General features: G+C 42.4%; 1 protein-coding gene across 4 annotated transcripts in view; it reads right to left on the minus strand.

Annotated features, from left to right (window-relative positions):
• The window catches only part of LOC125883407 (adhesion G protein-coupled receptor L3-like), a 277,555-nt gene that overhangs the window by 35,833 nt on the left and 222,809 nt on the right, over window positions 1-18,913 (minus strand). For all 4 annotated transcript variants that reach the window (XM_049567671.1, XM_049567670.1, XM_049567668.1 and 1 more), the window contains 4 exons: window positions 17,504-17,626; window positions 14,525-14,730; window positions 11,929-12,105; window positions 793-1,002 (listed from right to left, as the gene is read on the minus strand). In XM_049567671.1, coding sequence (XP_049423628.1) covers window positions 793-1,002; window positions 11,929-12,105; window positions 14,525-14,730; window positions 17,504-17,626 — 716 coding nt within the window. The remainder of the gene's footprint in view (window positions 1-792; window positions 1,003-11,928; window positions 12,106-14,524; window positions 14,731-17,503; window positions 17,627-18,913) is intronic.

Here is an 18,913-nt window from a genome sequence, read left to right on the forward strand (position 1 = left end):
AGAGAGTGTATAGTGTTTAAATGGGGCTATGTGCCAGACTATTTCTTGTCCAGGGGCTGTAGGGCAGATTTTGCTACCTCTGGACAGAGCATGCTAGCTATTCCCTTATGTTTCCAGTCTTTCTGCTAAGCTAAGCTAAGCTAACAAGCTGCTTACTCTAGCTATATGTTTACCATTCAGAGATGTCAGTGGTGTATATTTTTTTCACCAAAACCTTAGCAAGGAAGCGAATACATATATTTTTTCCAAAAACATGATGCTATTCCTTTACACTGTTTTTCTGTTTAACTTCTATTACAGCATTAGCATCACCAATCGATCATTCTACGAATACTTTCTTGTATTAGTATCTCCTTTATTGGAGAGTCCATAGGCAATAGTACAATATTTTTGTATCAGAAGCATTTTGGTTTTCATTTCTTGTCTGTCTGTAGTCACAGTAGTATTGCCCAATCACATCTGGATAGCAGGTAAAAGTGAGAGAGGAAGCAAAAGAGGTGGAAGGCAGTGGCAAAAATGCAATCATGGAACCCAGTGGCCATCGTCTGACCACACTTGAAATTTTTATTAGATTTTTGTTATTCATCTGCATTCATATGCAGATATATGTTCACAGAGATTAGCCGAAAGCACTGGCACACACAAGACGAGGTTTTAGCCCAGATATCCACTGACCTTACCAGAACCCTAGAGATATTGACCATCACCCCAAGAGGCTTATTGTCTTCAGACCCACAGCCGACGGGTTCCGAGATTGTTACTAAAGTAAGTATCCATCAGCGGCAGTCTTACCGGCTGGTCACCTCGATTGATCCCCACCAGGAACAGGGACTCAGCGATAAACAGGCTGATGCAGAGGTTCTTATGGATGGTGTTGCGATCACTCTGAAGGCCGCGGAAGAAACAGAAGGTGAAGAGGCTGATGAGCAGGCAGACCAGCGACAGGAGGATGCCAACCCAGGTAATGACGTCGAGAAGCATGTCGTGGACAGGGTCTGTGTTCTGTAAAAGATGTGATAAGAGAAAGTGGTCAACGACATTTAGTCTATTGTTGGTTGAGATCATGACAGAAAAAAAAGTCTTGGAAAATATTTTTCTTATTATTGTACCCAGGACCACATTTTAGAGACGGTCAGGAAAAGATAAGGATTGACGAAAAAGAAAAGAAAGAAAAAATGACCCTACAATTAAATTACCATTCTGTCCCAGTGACATCCCCAAAGCTCTTACTGTCATTATATTTTGGGTGTGTGTGTGAAGTGCATTCATTCAGCCATCCAATAAACCACTACAGAGCGAGCCACAGGTGGCAGATATGAATCATGAATTAGTCAGTGTGAATCAATCGAAAATGCCCCCCTATTGTTTCATTTTGGTCCGACAGCAAAGTGGAACAAAGTGAGCAGTCCAAAGGGCAGCAGGTGTCTAAGACCAACACAACAGGAAAACAATCAAACCACAACATGGTCAATAACTCTCACTGTTGCTTTTAGATAATTTTCTCTTTTCAAATAGTAATTTGCCACCACAGCCAGTTTTGGGCACTAAAAAGCCTTTTGCTGACAATAAATTTGTGGCTTTATGGGAGAGATAAGGATCAACAGTGATTCCACCGCAGCCATGAAAGAGAATTTACATCAGTCCATAAAAGCCAAGTGCACATAGGGATACTTGGACAGAAGTGGGGAAAGGCAACACATCCGAAGACAGCAGAATCTGCAGAATGACTGACTTCTGTGGCCTTAAACACACGAAGACAAAGACATTACAAGCAACATTAAGGCTAAAAATTGCGGCCTGTTCGAATTGAAGCTTAATTAGCATTGTTGTAATTAGCAAGTGGCAACTTATCACCTATCACAGGCCCTGTGCCTTTCTTGCTTGATTTGCAAAACTTAACGGAAACACCCCCCAAACAGTGGTTGTACCCCGCATGGTGCAAGGAAAGGTTGAGGAGTAGCTTTATTTATGTAAAACTCAAAATTGTAAAATATGTTAAAATGGTTAGCTAAAAGTGACAGATAAACGGTTAGTTAGCTAAAAGTAATGCATAATATGCTTAGCTAAAAGCAACGGCTGATGAAATAGTTTGCGTAAAGTAACATAAATAATTGAAATAGGCCTATATTAGAAAAAAAAGAAAATGAAATAGCGACAAGTGATGGATAATGACTAACTAATGAAAGAGTTAGCTAAAAGTAACGGAAAATTACATATTTAGCTAAAACTAACAGATAAAAACTAACAGTTAAAGCAAATGGATGAATTTTTACAATGGCTATAGCTATAAGTAAATTTTGCCTGGATCCAGACCTTTAAATCCACCGACTCCACAAAGTTTGAGTTGACAGACTCTGGTCTGGCATTGTTAAGGTAATGAGTGAAAAAAATGAGCATCCGTGGGGAGATCAACAATCTATGGACGTGACTAACGCTGTTGTCAAGCATTGACAAGCGAAGCAATGCAACCAATAAGGAGTACTAACAACACTGGCAAGCATCAAAGTGCGCTTCATGTCAGTGTACCCGTGCACAGCTGAACAAGTAACGGCGAGGGCTGGGAACGTCTTCTGTCGACCAGTGGCAGCAACAACATAACTGTCAGCTGATAAAACAAACAGCACTGTCAGCCTACAGCGCAAAAGTCATGGTAGCTTTTCTAGTTGACAAATAATTGTCTGCATGGACTGTAATGTATTAATCCCAAAAGAAATGTATCAGTTCTCTGTCTTATGAATCTCCTGTGACTTGTTTGTTTTTGTATGTCCTTTAATGGGCCGATTCGCTTTTGCAGCTGAAACTTAGTGGCGGATCTGGCGGATCTGTGGGCTACAGTAACTGTCAAATGGTGTGCAAACCACCGCCTACTGGGTGCACTGCAGGCATACGCCAACATGGTCATGGTGCAGACCAACGGTGGACTTATATGACATTAAAATTAGGCGGATATGAGGGTCTCTAGAGACTGCTTAGGGAAAATCAAATCCCTATCACCCACGGAAGTCAGAGTGTAAGGAGCTGGCAATTCTGTCCGATATCAGGCAAAGATAAATGCTTAAAATAGTTTCAACTAATATATAAATGGCTGAAATAGCCTAAAGAAATAAATAAAAGGTTGAAATACCCAAGAATCATTAATAAATTGTTGAAGCTTCCAGCTAGTGCTTCACTAAGTGGCAGTAGTACAAATGCAAACATTGACAATTCAGTAGGAAAATGTCAAGGTACATCTCGCTGTGTGGGGCTGGGGTGCCACCTTGTGAGGTCAGCGCCATGTTATCCTAATTACCAAAGTATGCACTCAAGAAGAAGAGGTAGTTTACAACGTCAGTGTATGTGAATGAAGGTAATGCATCCCTATGTGTAATCATATCGTATCAAAATGCTGCCCTTGTCCAAAAAAAACAAAACAAAAACCATTAACCCGGAGTAACATGAACTTCACATTCTTTACAGCATACAAAATACTGCATACCCACTATTAAATTATTAATAGTTGAATAATATCCCGTTTAAAATCAATTCAAATGAATACATTCGGAAGATGGCAGGTGGTGTTGATGAAGGGGCACTTGATTCATTGGGCACGGCTGTGGGGAGTACATCTGACTCTATAGGGTTTGGCATTGCACAAGCACACACCAGCAAAGCAGATGCTCAGATTCCCTGTGCAATTCACATCTGGTATTGGGGACTGCACTGTCATCTGACAATTTGGTATCATGCTACCAGTGGGGGGAAGACAGACTCGCCAAGACAGACGCCAGAACATGACATGGGCATTAAATAAGTGTCTTCTATATGTAAAACACGGGGATGGGCATCAGAGAGATAATTACTGCACGCAAGCACTTTGGTCAGCTTTTAAGGCTTCCTAATTTCCCAAAGGAATCGTCCTCTTTTTCAGCCTGCTGGGCACTGATTTAAAAAAAAGGGAGGAAAAAAGTTAAAGTGGGGGAAAGGGTGGGGGTAATTTTACAGAAATCTGCCAACCTCCACACAACTCACTGTCATCCCTGCTGGGATTCAAGCACTATCTGGGTGGAACTTTTGCGATTTGACATGACGACTACGTCTGAATGCTAATGAAGATCAAACAGGCATTATTTTAACACAGAAGAACACCACGTATACTTAAAGGCAGACACTTAATTAGCATTGACAGGCAGTTAAAAATCAGCACAGGAGAAAGCCAAAGTAAAACTTGTTTTACTGTGCGTACATCAAGGACCGACACTGTGTATTAACTACCAGACTTAAGAGCACAGTTTTTTCTGTTTGATATCAAAGGTGTGTAAGCAGGCTCAGCCTACAGCAAATAATGTATGACTCTGAGCCACAGCGTAGGACAAACCCAAGGAAATATTTGCTTACGTTGAGAAATAACGCCGCAAAAGCATACTATATGACTAATATGTCTCTCAAACAAGCACCTCTTTAAATCATATTTCGACCACAGTCAGCAGTATTTTTCCGCGGGGGCAGATAGAGAGAGATCATCAACATCCACGGGTGTTTACTCTTTCTTTTTTTTCTTCCTCCCCCAAGTCAAGTTAGAGTGAGGAAACTTGGGGGATGAAGTATCGCACAAAAGCCTTGTTTAGTGGCAGCTCAGCTAACACTAGCAGAGAGGGGAACAGATGCTGATCATTAAGGGGCTCTGGTACAATAACAGCCGCAGTGCTCCTTGAGTCTGGGGAGAGCACTCTTTTGATTTTCCTGCCTGATGAGCCGTTGTGTATACGTTGGAGGGGTGGGGTGGGGTGGGGGTGGGGGGGGGGCTGGCAAGATGTTATATAGAGCAGACGTCTCTGTGTGTGTGTGTATGTGTGTACGAAAGTAAGGCGGATTTCAGCCCCCTTACTTTAGAGGGGTGCATACGCAGTGGGTGGCAACAGATGTCGATGTTTGTGCTTGCATGCTCTGTAGGTGTGCGGCGCATGTGACACATAAGTCTGTTTTCAGTCTGCTGCATTACAAAAGGTATTGATGCGGTGGGTGGTACTATCTGCGGCGCATTGTGAGGGGACCCTAAGGTCTCCTGGGCTAGCGAGCTGTGCAGTGGCTGCAGGCTCTATCCATCACAATCTCACCTTCAATTGGAGAGGGGCCAGGTCAGAGACAGAGAGAAGGCAACAGAGGGAGAGAGAAAAAGAAGCTATAGAAACACAGAGAGAAGGGTGTGGAGTGTATCTACACCTGGGTGATGGATTTACTGAGGAATGATTTCTTTGTTCTGGGAGGTGGATGATGGCTGAGACGTCGCCGGCCACAATGTCTCTGCTGAAAAGTTTCCTTTTACTGAGGGCTCTGCCCAGGCAGGATGGCAAATGATGTGATCTGCAGAGCCTCTGCACCTAACCTCGCACCAACAAGCCTCAATGATGGGAATCAGTCGAGGGGTCTCTGAAGTGGGCAGACGCAATTTGCTCTGAAATTCACTTGCTGTGTCGCAGGGCGGCCGAGTCGTACAGCATCCATGTTACTTAGCTGGGCGAGGCACATTTGCGCACATTCGATTTGTCTTCCAATCTTTCCCTCCTACATTTTTTCTCTTATTTCTTAAACACACATATTTTTCATTCCAGACGGATGCCTGAGGAGATTGGCTCTGCCCCTGATCTGCCCGCACGTAGCACAAAATAAGGTTTCTGGGCACTCGAGCAGTCTGACAAGGAGGAGCAGACGTGGCGACAAGCCTCTTGCATCGCGTGCTGATCGACCCGGCCAAGCCATCTGAACCTCACATCACATTGTAGGCACTTCATTACCATAACGTTCTGTGTCTGAAGCCAAAATCTCCCAAACCAGTTCTGTGAAATGCGTGAGAGGGTGAAGTGGTGAAGAGAACAGAGCGCCGAACCTTTATACCCCAAAGAAACGCTCTCAGCATGGGGCCATGAAGCCAATCCAATTAAAATGCATAAATCTCCCTATATGCCTCCAGAGCGGGGCTTTGACTCATGAAATACGGTCAGGCGGGCAGACAGTTGCGCTAAGGGGTAGTGGCCCACTGCAGGGAGTCATGTGACAAGTTCACCTACGGTATGACCAAGGATTTATGATCTGCACGGGGACGAGGAACAGTTGCAGAGAGGGCATATGAATCAGGGGTCCTGGCAAATTCGTCACGTTTAAAAGGGCTGGGGGAGTGATTCCAGCTTGCACGGCAGGAGTTGACATTCAGCACATGCACCTAATGTCACACTGTGTTCTAAGCCACAATAACTATGACATAACGCCCAAGCCAGACTTTCGGTTGCTATGGCAGTTAACGCTGTCTCCATCTTCGCTGTCTGTGTCTTCAACATATAAATAGATTTATTTCGAGCCATCTCCTGAGCAGTGCCATGCTTATATGTAACATCATGAAATACACAACTAACCTTGACTGTCCTTTCTCATCATAGCTCTCGTCTGATGGTGCCAGCGTGGAGATGTACTATAAAGACAGTGATGAATGTTACCCAAATATCACCCTCTCCATCATTCAGTGGGATGTCCCATTGATTTATACTTACTGGTCTGTCGGGAATAGTGCCACTTACCAGTAGCTCAGTACCTCCCTGGGGCCTATCTTAACGCACACATCTACAACGTAAATAATGGCCTGTAGGTGGAACCACAGCAGGTCTATATTTCTTGAGCTAGGGCCTGTGCTTTAGCCCATATTTAAGAGTTTTTTTTCAATCTCAATGCCCACCAGCTCCATCTCCACAAATGGTAGACTTAAATTCAAAAGAAGGGGTTCAATAAAGAGCCTCAGGAGCCTGAATGGGCATGAGCCATTAGGGAATCCTAAGAAATATGTTTGAAGCAGACCTTGAAGAAATAGTGGCCGTCCAGCTTTTGTGACATTCATCGAGCTCCTGCATCTGCTGAAGCAAGACCAAGTGACCCAGAAAGGTTTATCCAACAAAGAGGCTAACTCGGTACACCAAAACCAGCTGACATTGCCACTTCTTTACGATATGGAGGTCAAACGATTTAATTTGAGGCGCTTGTGCGGTGTCCAAGTTCAACACCACTGTTGAATCCTGCCTTTCAACATCGAGTCAAGTGGAATGAATTTGTCTCCAACACATTTTCAGCATCTTCAATCACTCAGCAACAGGACATCTCGAGGTTAGAATCATCAGCGTTCTTAGCAAAGTCACATTCAAGTACACCCACTCTCACATCATCACTTGCTCCAAAACCCTGTTTTGCAATCATTCTGAAAAGATACAAAAGAGACATATAATCTCTCACATGCAGCTGCCGTCTGTGAGTACAGTTTTAATTTGTTTATGCGGCCGACGGCGCTTCTCAGCTCGGATTGCAGGATCAGTCAAAGGCATCAGCTCTCTGGCTAGATTGCTCAAAATTAGCAAACAAAGGGCTCGAGTGGCAACAGTGACAGCACTCGATGCCCTTGTGATCGTCTAAGTGGTGGTTACCTGATCCCCCTGTATCTGACAGATATCGTTTGAGTGGGTGCACTTCTTAAAAGTAGCGGGCTCGGTTCAGATATTCGACTTTAATGAGTTCTTGTGAGCCTGCAACTTGAAACAGATTTCACATTTGGTAATTTGGTTAAGGACATTGCATTAGAAACCACCAAGGCTCTAAACATCTTTGGGTACGCGCTCGCAAATTTTACACCTACAATATGTGAATTAGAAATTATTCTGAGGAACTAATTGACTTCAAACATAATTAATCCCGATGAGACACAGTCTGGAGAGTGTGTGTGTTTTATAATCTCATATACAGTGCATTCTAGTTCAAGGGTTTCTTTGAATGTGTGGGCATAGTTTTTACCTTGCCCACACTCACAATCAATGTCAGGTTGAGCATGATTACAAGGCAGTTATTGTTAAAGTATACTAGTGCATTTCATATTAGTTTTATGACAAATGATTGGTCTCAAAGGGGAGAAAGTTTAGTCAGAAAGACCTTGAAAATTATAAAGTTCATGGTAGGTAACTGAACTAAAGTATGTGGAACATGTCAGGTATGATTATATAAAATGAATGTATAATGCTTGCTATTTTGAGACGACAATGCATCACATCTCACTCGAAGAAAATCAACGTCTGCAAATCAACTTTCCCAGACAGGATTGGCGCCGTTCTCCACTAGATGTGAGCTGAAATCTGAACAACACATTTGAATTCTGCTCGTCAAAACCGCTCAAATCCAAGCGCCCCAAAAACTTCCACTGCCGTCAAGGACAAAATGAGAACGGTCATAATGTCACATGCACAAAGCAGGGACATTTTGCCACTTCTAATTTGCGTGAAGCATGTGGCACTTTGAATGCAATCATAACTTGGTGCTAAAAATGTAGCACTACAAGGGCGACACAGACGACAGCTTAATAAGCCGAACATAAAGATCTCCTGAATATAACACTATCATTATTCCCAACTGGCGTACGTACGATCCATCGGCCAAAAAAACAACAAGATGAAAGATGATGGTAATACTGTAGTGAGCATCTGTCCTCCAAAGGAAAATTGTAATTACAGCTTGCCTATCTTTTTTTTCCCCTCTCTTTTCCAAGATGTCACTGAGAAATAAACAAGGTTAGAATATAATCTGTTGCTCTGAGGGTAATGAGTAATAACAATGCAGAGATCAGCAGTGGTATGTTCTGTTGCCATGGATACAAAAACAGATAGTCTCTTCAATTTATGAAATTTCTTTCTCTGCCTCTCCCTCGCTCGCACACACACTCCCACTTTCCCCACCATTCACTGTGTTCTCAGATACAACACTGTGACAGTTTGGCAAATAAAAGGCCTCCGTATCTCCCATTCAGTGGCACCTTCCAACAAGCAGCCTTTTGTAACATCCAAGTGGAAAAGATAGAGAAAAAGGGAGGGTGAAAAAGCGCTATCACTCAGAACTGGGGTGTAACTACTGTCCACTTTCCTCCGGTGAATGCTGTGCCACAAGCAAGCCAGGCTTTCCAAAATGTTAGGGATTGGCTTGACTGAAAGCGCTCCTTTTACTGCTTCCTTTTTTCCCTTTTGCTGCTTTGCTTTCACTGCGTGAAGGATCCCATTCTTCGCGGCTCCCTCTCTATTCCAGACTCGGCTTCAGCCCTGCAGAGAGCTTAGTGGGTCCAAAAGTCACGCTGCTGAGTGACAAACAGTGGCTCTCTCTAGCTAGCAGTAAAGCACACCACCCTCAGACCCTCAGACCTCCCTGGAGTCATGTGTGCACGGCACAAAAACCACACTGAATTTTAGATTTCTGTGCATGAATGTTTTCACAATAGGGTTTGTGCATTGTGGAAAAAAAAAAAAAAAAAAAAAAAAAACCTGAGATGGAGTCGGACTGGAGAGTATAGGGAGGTGAAGGAAGGTCTAGTGGTTTCATGGACAAGAGCCAACTGGGACGGCCCTCAGAGTGTTTTTTCCCTCGCTGATTCAGAAGAGAGGCTCTGGAGGAGACAGATGCCAGATACCAAGAATACTCTGCTCTGTCAGCAGCAAGCTCCTCAAACTTCTCATGACAGAAATAATTAAGCTGTCTGTCAGCATCAGAAGTACGGCACAACTTCTTCCCTGACCTGCAATTCTCCCTTCCTTTCCTTCATTTCCGACACCCTCTTTACCCGTTATTCTCCCTTTGTGTTCTTCAGCTTCGTACTGTAAGTGCTGCCCACAATAATCGCTCCGCACAAATCTCACAGCCAAATCACAATTTCTTTACTTGAACATGTTTTTTTTTCAACTTCCATTAGCACCTTCCAATGAATTGCTCTCCAGCACTCCACATCACACTTACTGTACTCACTCCACTTTGTTTCTGCAGCTACCCTGAAGGCAAAGGGAAAAAAAGCACCCCGTGATATGGGGATACAGTGTAATTGTTTTCTTTTTTTCCTCCCTTCTGTCTTTACATAAATAAATAAACAAATAAACACATTCATGCATAAATAAAGGGAGCAGATGGAAATGGCCCAGACTCAAAATAAATCTTTATGTTAGGTTTTAGTCCTTTAATAATCATATTTAAGCGTTGTTCTAAAGAATTTCAAGTAAGAAAAATACATATTGAAAAAATGATTTTGAACAAATGTAATAATTGATCCTTCAATCTTCCCACCTAACTTCTGGCAAAAAAATTAATAAACAAATATCCCGCTGACAAACTATTCCTTTAAGATTTAAAACTCAGAGAGTAGATATTTGCTACTTAGCTAAATGGCTGCCTACTGTAAATGTTTTGCACATCGCGAAACATAAAGTGAGATTTGTTAAGATATTAATAAGAAATTTGTAAGATGGATGTCAATGGTTAACCCTTGAGAATATTTTTAACCAGTTACATGTCTGTTTATGTTTCTGTGCGCACCACCCAAGTTTAGCGGGAGCTAACTAGCTGTGCTGCTCATTTGGCGACTATTGCTAGTAACGTCTTCCCAAGTCAAAAGAGTTGTTGTGGAAAAATTGTGCCCACTATCTGGTTTCCCCCTAGGTCGCCCCAGTGAGTAAGCAGCTCACTTATAAACCCCAACCTTCCTTTAGCACAGTTAGCACTAGTAGCAATGCTGACACCGCTAATGGTGCTAACTGTGCTAAAGGAGGGTTGGGGTTGAGGGTTAACATTACTAAAAGGGTTTTACGGCTCAAAATGAAGCTACTTACACACCGGGGCCATTTGGGGGGGGGCACCAAATAGTGGCCATGATGTTTCCCAACAATGGTAATCACGAATGAGTGGCGCCACAAGCTAGCTCCAACCCAGCCCAGGTGGCGTGCAGGGCAGAGCAGCCAAATCTAACGAGTAGAGACCAGAGGTTGGGCAGTGGACACTATATTTCTACATGTTAATGTGGCTAGCTGGCAGTCCGTCAGCAAAACCAACAGAAAATAAAATAAAAGGTAAGGTATTTACATTATAAAACATTAAAATATCACTACCTCTAAATGGATAGCACTTTGAACTGCAATGCTAAAGATCACTGAGTTGATGAAACACCGGACTAAAACGAAAGGCCTCTCATTCACGGTCACACAGTCCTCGACCGCCATTTCCAGTTTGAAAATTGGTCCCTCCCCCTCCGCTACATAGCCAAGATGGCAACCATTGAGGGCGAGAAGTGTCCATAGTTCCACACTCAACTTTCTGACTGTTTTGAATGCACCATCTGGGTACTCATAGTGCACTGCATTCTCCATACTTCTCAGAGTGAACGCACTTATGCACTCAAAATATTAAGTGTAAGTACAGAAGAACGCAATTTGAGACACAGCATTGGATTCAGACCCAAAATACAACCCCCAGACTATCCTCCATATGTGGCCACACACAGAGAGCTTGTAAAAAAACAGATATATACATTTTCTGTCGACTTTCAAAAAGGTTTAAAGGCCTAAAAAAAAAAAACAACGTTATTTACGAACCAATGTGAAAAATCTGGTTCAAACAAGCATTGTGTGCTGCAGCTCTTAAACAGCTTTGTACACAAAAACTCACATACACACTGGAGCCAAACATATAGTTGGGCTGCTTCACACACTGGAGGTTTAAGATGGCTGCAATCAATACACACTTTACACTGACAGGGTCATTGTTTAAAACTATATGAATGGGCTGTGTGTATATTGGCACTTTAAATGTTAGTCTACAAAGTGCTGTGAAGGTCAGAAAACACTTATCAGTCTATTTACCCTCTGAACTGAAAAGCAAGGGAAATATAAAACGTATATTGACAAACAGCAATGAAAGGGATGTCTTCTGCTTTACAATACATTGCACTTTTTTGAACCTCACTTTTCCTTTCAACAAATCACACTGGAATGGACTGGCTGGGTAAACCATGATGGATCAATGCATTTTCATTTCTCTCAACAGCATTTGGTAAATTGAACATTTTTTGAGGATAAATAGGTCCATTGAGAAGCATGAAAAGGAAAAGAGCTGGCCTACCTTGACATCCACGTGGGCCATGAGAACAGCGAAATTGGTTAGATGGGTACAGGAGCATGTGGTGTGCGTCCTGTTGGTTCCTAGCAAGCGGCAGTCCTGTGTCGACCAGTAGCCAGTCATCGTTCGCTTGGAGTAACTCCAGAATGAACAGTTGGGGTTGAAGTTCTCCTCCGATTGCTGGGCATAAAAAGAAATGAATGAGCAGAGTCAGACACAGTGGAATTAATAACACAGACACAGAATTTAACCTCACGAGGTGAAACGCAGGGGTCTGGAGTTAATCACACATTAGCTTTGTCCATTTTCACTGTCCTTTGTTTTCAGAATAAAGAACTTCAAAACAGGCTCATTTTCCCCTGCTGCAATCTGTATCCTTTCTAAAAGTGAATAGCAGGTGGTTTTCCTGTCATACAGCATCAAGCAGCACCATGTCTGTATTTGATTGTGTTTTTTGACCTTTCTCTTTAACTTTCACTGCGTGAAAATGGACTGCCCTACTGTTTAATGGGTACCACCACTGTCTGCGACGGGCTACGGCCCTAACGACAAGCACGCCTCCCTGCTATCTCACTTGCCGTTTTATAAAAGTCACCCACGACCACTGAGGTTGGATAACGCGCCCGCAACAAAACATAACTGCTGATAAATAGAAACATCAACCGCCTCTCCCTCTTGAGCCCAATTTCTTTTGTAGCTTCAGAAACAAAAGGATCACGACACTTTCCTTTGTGGCTCGCAGCTTCCAAGGTTAAACGCATCTGCCGCTGTCTTACCATCAACACGGCGAGGAGCCGTAGTTATCCTCATAGTTTCACACGTGCTGTATGGTAATTAGCCTAATAAGGGTTATCCTCTGTGAATGTAAATTTGCCGCTGACTGAGCTTACCCTTCACACATCCAAACCCTGTGTGAAATATTCCACAGCAAGGAGATAGGATGACCCTCTGTCCCATTAATGGATTTAATTGGTCCCATTAAGTGGTGAGGCAAGGAAGCAAAACAATAACTAGAGGACACATCATCATCCCAGAAGAGCAGTGATCCAAAACCTCATGGTTGAGAGGGGGACTTAAGTGTGGGGAGCCAAAAAAAAAAATATACAAAAACCCACTTGGTAGAAGAGATAAGATAACTAAGGTTTATTTTCAAGGGCAAAGTTTAAGTTGATACCTGAGATAAATAATTAACACCTTTTATTTTCTGGAATATATAGAACACATTATGCATACAATGCTCTTTAATTACTTAGGGCTAAAAGATATGATTATCACAATTATATATTTGTCAGTGATTCTTAGAGCCAAATATAAATCAAACTCAGATGAAAACAGCGATAACACCACAGTAGTTCACAGTACACCAAATAAAAATGTTATTTATCCCTGCAGAAAATGATAAGAAAATATTCTTGCCTGCAGCCACAGCTGCGCTCGAGAAGCAGAGACCAGTTAATCAGAGCGTTCTCTTCACAACACCTCTGACTGGTTTACCAGTTTACCAGAGGACAGGGAGCTGTTGGTTTGATGCACCATAGCAAATGCTCTATATGCAAAATGTCAATAACGCATCCAATCAACTTTAATTAATTGCGGCAGTTTGTAGTCATGATTAATATATGATTAAGTGTGCAGCCTTTGGTGTACACAAAATGTACTCTGTATGTAAATGTCTGTATGTTTGTGTCACTTGACTAAAACCAGCAGTTGTCTTTGTTTGCTCCGGTGTTACGAGCGCACAAAGCTCCAGTGCAGGAAACACACTTTTGCAAAAGGGCACTGTTTTATTGAGACAACTTGATCTGAGCAAGAAAAGGGTATGAAAGCGCCAGTGCCCCAACATTAGACCAACAGTAAAATTACTGAATCTACAGTCCAAATTACAAATTACACTTAAGGCAGGTGAGTCACAGCAATAACTGCGCTGACATTGCCCCCTGACATTTTCCCACCATTTAATTCTGACATCCATAAGCTATCGTCCTTTTTTATTCTCTCTCTATCCCTCCGCGCTTTGAGTTTCTCTCTGCCCTCCTTGCTTCCTTCCAGGGCCCTCCTACACATGAGACCCGCTGCAATTCTCTTATGGTTGTTCAACATCCCCGATAATCGCTGAGGGCGCTGTTCGTAGACAAAACAGGGATATTTCAAGGGTAGCAGAGTGTGGAGAAGATAATGGAGTCAAGAGGGAGAAGTCGCGACTCCCCACAATGACTAAGCAGCCTCCGGTGAGGCTCGATATGACTGATATTCATTCAAGAGATCAGGCTGGTATTTGTTCAAACTAATAAACAACAACATGCATCGCCGGCATCACCTTGTGAGCAATCTTTCACACCTTTCTTTGAATAAAACTTCATATTAACTTAATGTTCTTGGTTTGAGATGGGATTTTCACATTTTGGTTGCACTTCAGGGAGAGAGAAAATTGTGATGAAAGGGTTCTATCAAGGAGGTGCGTATGCAGGAGTATTTTTTTTCGTATGAAAGTAAAAGAGAAAGAGACAAAAAGCACATTAAATGCAGAGGCAGCAACATCAAAGGGGGAAAAAACAAAATACATCTCGACTCAGACACACATTCAGAGACAGGAAATTACCTGTAGATGTCTGATGGTGAAAATGACAGGGTCAGAGAGGTAGACTTTGTTAGAGTCCTTGTTAATGGCAGCCGTGATGACCGGTGAGTTGACAATGACGGAGTAATTGGTAGCCATGGCTTCGCTGCCCAGCTTCATGCTGGCGTTCTCTGTTGAAAGGTAGACTCCGATGTGTTTGTACAGGACGAACGCTATCCGGATCTCACCTGCAGGAGGAGGGTAAGGGAAAGTGGTCAGTCTTACACAAGTGACACCTGAGCAAAGAATACACTAAATGGCCAAAACCATGTGTAATTATGGAACACAAAAACTAGTTGGCAAAATTGGCTATTGTAATTATCTCATGCTGCTAACCCAATCTATTTAGCTCCCTGATGACATTGTACAGCAGTAGGTACGTAGCATCAGCCCGTGGTGGATTCAAAATACACAAACTCCATGTTGCCACAAAGCTAGAAGCACAGTCTGTGCACACATGTCTAAAATACCTCTGTATGCTGTAGGATTTGTCTCTTGCATAGCCAGACGTATCTCATGCTACACCAGCACTAGAGAAAGCTTCAGCTGAACCAATCAGAATTCTGCACTAACCTCGAAAAACACACCAAACAGCTGCTCACTGTGGCTCACTGCAATAAATACATTTTTATGTGGCTGTAGGAAATTCTTTGTAGCATAGGTCAACATGTCACAGGGGTCACAGGTCTCTGCTTACTGATTAGCTTGGGGTGTTCTTACAGCTGGGCGACATAATGGCTATGTACAATATATTAATATATTTTCAAGCAAGACATAAATTAAAACACCATTTATATCGATATAGGTTACATTACATGATGCATACCAGTGTGCCTCTCTCCTCTCTCACACTCACCCACTTACAAGTTCTCCAGCAACACTTTTTAGAGCTGTAGCCTGACACACACCTCCTCAGAAATGTAACTACACATCGCAATGACACAGACCTCCTGTCTATTTTTGTAAGCTTTTATTTACTCTATTTTGTAAGCTTTTATTTACTTCAATTTCACAGATAAAAAAACAATACACAGTGAAGACAATAAAGCCCCCACAAAATAGCATTTTAAGCCTTGTGTGTGATTTATCCTGGCTTCATATGAGCAGAGGAAATCTCTGCTATTCGCTAGGCTAATTTAAACAGTGTAAAGTGCCATAGGCTTGTGCTAATAACGTTAGCATGTTGTATTTGTTTGGAAACATGTTTAGTATAAGACAGTTGTTTTGTCCTTGAACACTGTGAGCTGTAATGGAGCCGAATTTTGTAACTGTACCTTTGTTAAATGTTGCTGTTGTTCCTATTCTATAGCCACAATTCACTGCTAAAAGTTTAACTAGCCCCAACTTCTAGCTTGGCTGCACTTTGCCGCCACAGCTTTTCAGAGTCATTACATGGCAGCTTACTGCAGGTCGCACTTCACCGCTGATTAGAGTGTTTTCGGCATGAGGGTAAAAAATGTTTAGAGTTTTTTGTATTTCCTTAAACACATTACAATATTCTTGGCAGCACTGAGCCCAATATGCAGCGACCATGCTTGTAGTGCTTAGAGGGAACTTGTTCAGGTGGAGAGGTGAGCCCTGCCATTATGAAGTGTGGAGATAGGTGTGGCTATGCGAGACTACTTTCACAAAACGACTGGGATTTTGAAAACCATAAATAGGCAGCCAGTGATATGCCATATACCCAGCGACTACAACCTGTGAGCCAGACTACTGTAGGATTAACATTTTCCCAGAGTGGAGCAGCAATCTAGTCTGAACTAGGAAAAACAGCCCCAAACCACAAACACAAACTACTGTAGCGCATTTCGCCCTGCAGTGTAGTGCTAATATAATGTGACAACAGTGTGCTAATATGCTGTTATATGGCTTAGAAAAATACTATCAAATACTATTGAACATCAGCAACTTTAGCAGCACTTGAGAACTACCAGAAATAATAACAAAAGGAATACTGGAAATCATCACTCAGTTGAAGCTTTGTCAACATAAGAATCTGTTGGTAGTAAAACTTTTTTTAAAAAGAGATCCATGTCAAGGTTGCCAAAATATTTCCAGAAAAGAAAAAAAAGGAAAAACATTTCCGACATCAACGAATGGTTATTTTAATTCAGCATCCAAAAAATGTGGTAACCACTCTTCTGCTGGCGCCAACAAAGGCGAGCATTTTTCTTGTTAATAATGTCCTCCTCTCCGTCTCTCACACACACACACACACACATCTCACTCCCCTCCTGCCGCCTCACTTTTGAGCACTGATATGAAAGAAAGTTCCCCCCTGCCGTGACTGAGATCACTCACTCAGATGAAAAGAAAACAATTTGGGTGCTATAGCACTGGATGGCGGGGAAATATCCGCCACCCTGCTTTAATGATCCGCCTGGGCACGGCTGGACATGGACTTAGTCATCCGGCTGAGAGGCACCGGGCGCAGCTTGAGTCGATTCTGATTTGCATGGGCTGATAATAAAGTCTAAAAATGGGGCTCTATTGCTCCTGAAAATAGCTTTGTATTGTGTCTAACTGCCTCATTTACAGTTTAGAGGCAGTGCTTGAATGTAACTAATTCTACAGCCAGGGTCCTATTTGAAGTCTTAGAATGATCCCTGTGCTTTATATGCAACCCAACAAAAGCTTTGGGAGACAAATTGAAAGTTATTCACATGCATCTGTGATGAAATCCCTACAAAACCACTGCAGTCCCATGCAATGTCACATTCAGAATAGGAAAAGAAATAACAAAAAGAACTCTTGATTAATTACAGTGGATCTTGTATTCCTGAAAGTCTTTGAAGTAATGCAGCATTTCTGCTCTAGACATGTCGAATTTTATCTGGTGAATTCCTTTTATATCACAAACTCAAATAACACACCAACTGAATCCCTACACAAGGCGAGATTACACTTCAAACCAACAACAGGGCAGAAATAAATGCAGATTCGAAAAGGCTGACTACTCACCGTTGCGTCCGTGCTGCTTTAGCGTGTTAGCCGAGAGGTGAATGGAGTTGCCCTGTCCTCCTGTCTGTGGGAACTTCAGATCAGGCAAATTCCCATCTGTGCTCATCCTCGCCACCTCCAGCTCTGCACACATACACGACAAACCCAAGCAAGACAGCAGTTGGTGATCAATAAGTTCGATTTTTATGACACACAATAGACATAATAGACATAAAAAGTGCTGCAGACTATAAATTGCAGAGGCAAAATACACAATATTGCAGCTGAGGCCTTAAAGGAAATATTCCACATTATGGACAATGCAGTTATTAGATTTCTTGCCGAGAGTTAAGATTGATCATTCATTAAAGTAACAGTAAATGATTACATTTAATGGATGGTGTGCGCTACAATGATTGTATACTACACTATTCCTCATTCCTTTTTCTTTTGTCATCACATGAACATCACATGAGCAAGGCATTAGACCTTAACGATGTTGCACAGCCCAAACATGAAAGCTTTGAAAAAACACAAATGCTTTTAACTAGGGCTTGGGGATAAGGAGGAAATCAAACACTACGATATTTCTGACCAAATCAATCCACTGAATCATACATAAGTAAGCTGTAACTGTCCATGTTACAGGATGGTTCTGGTAATCAATGTCTGACTGTGGAATCATTTAATTGTAGTTTTGGGTACAGTTACTTCTGTTGTTTTACAAATCAAATCCACCACTGACTTAGTAAGTTCATTAATGTCATCGGTGAGGTTGATGGTCATGTCCTGGAACTTGCTCCAGACTCTGACTGGCCCTATCTCTCATCTTTGGGGGCATGTGTCATGGTCTGTTTACATATTCTGACCACAACAAGATGACCGCATTGTTGCTCCTCCCAGATGAAAAACTTGACCTGGCTAGCTCGCAGAGTAAGAGAAGGAGTTAAACAGCATGCAGCACCAAGCCCAAATGTAGACCACATTTAGCCCGAATTTAGCAGAGCTGATGAAGAGGGGACCGGAACCTACTATACTGATATCATATTGAAAGACTACCCAGCCCTTCTTTCAAAATACAGTCATGTCATAACAGAAGTATAAAACTAAAGGAACAATAAAAGTGATGCTTTGCACCGAACCTCCATGTGACTTATTGGTTATAATTGCTATTAGGTAAAGACCTGACATCAGAGAGCAGCCATGAGTAAACTTAAAACACATCTCGAGTCACTTCACTGATTCAAAAAACCATTTTCATGTTGTAGCTGATTAATCCAAGCATCTCCAATGAGCACTTAATGCAACACATCCTTTCTTGATTCCCGCAGCTTTGAAGGGCTGCCTCCCTCTCAACTCTCTGTGCGCAGGGGAGGTTGGTGTCTTGCTATAGGCTTCTTAATCAAGTGACGATCAAGTGTTCAGGTGACA

Source organism: Epinephelus fuscoguttatus, linkage group LG23 (assembly GCF_011397635.1).
Source record: "Epinephelus fuscoguttatus linkage group LG23, E.fuscoguttatus.final_Chr_v1".
Lineage (NCBI taxonomy): Eukaryota > Metazoa > Chordata > Actinopteri > Perciformes > Serranidae > Epinephelus > Epinephelus fuscoguttatus.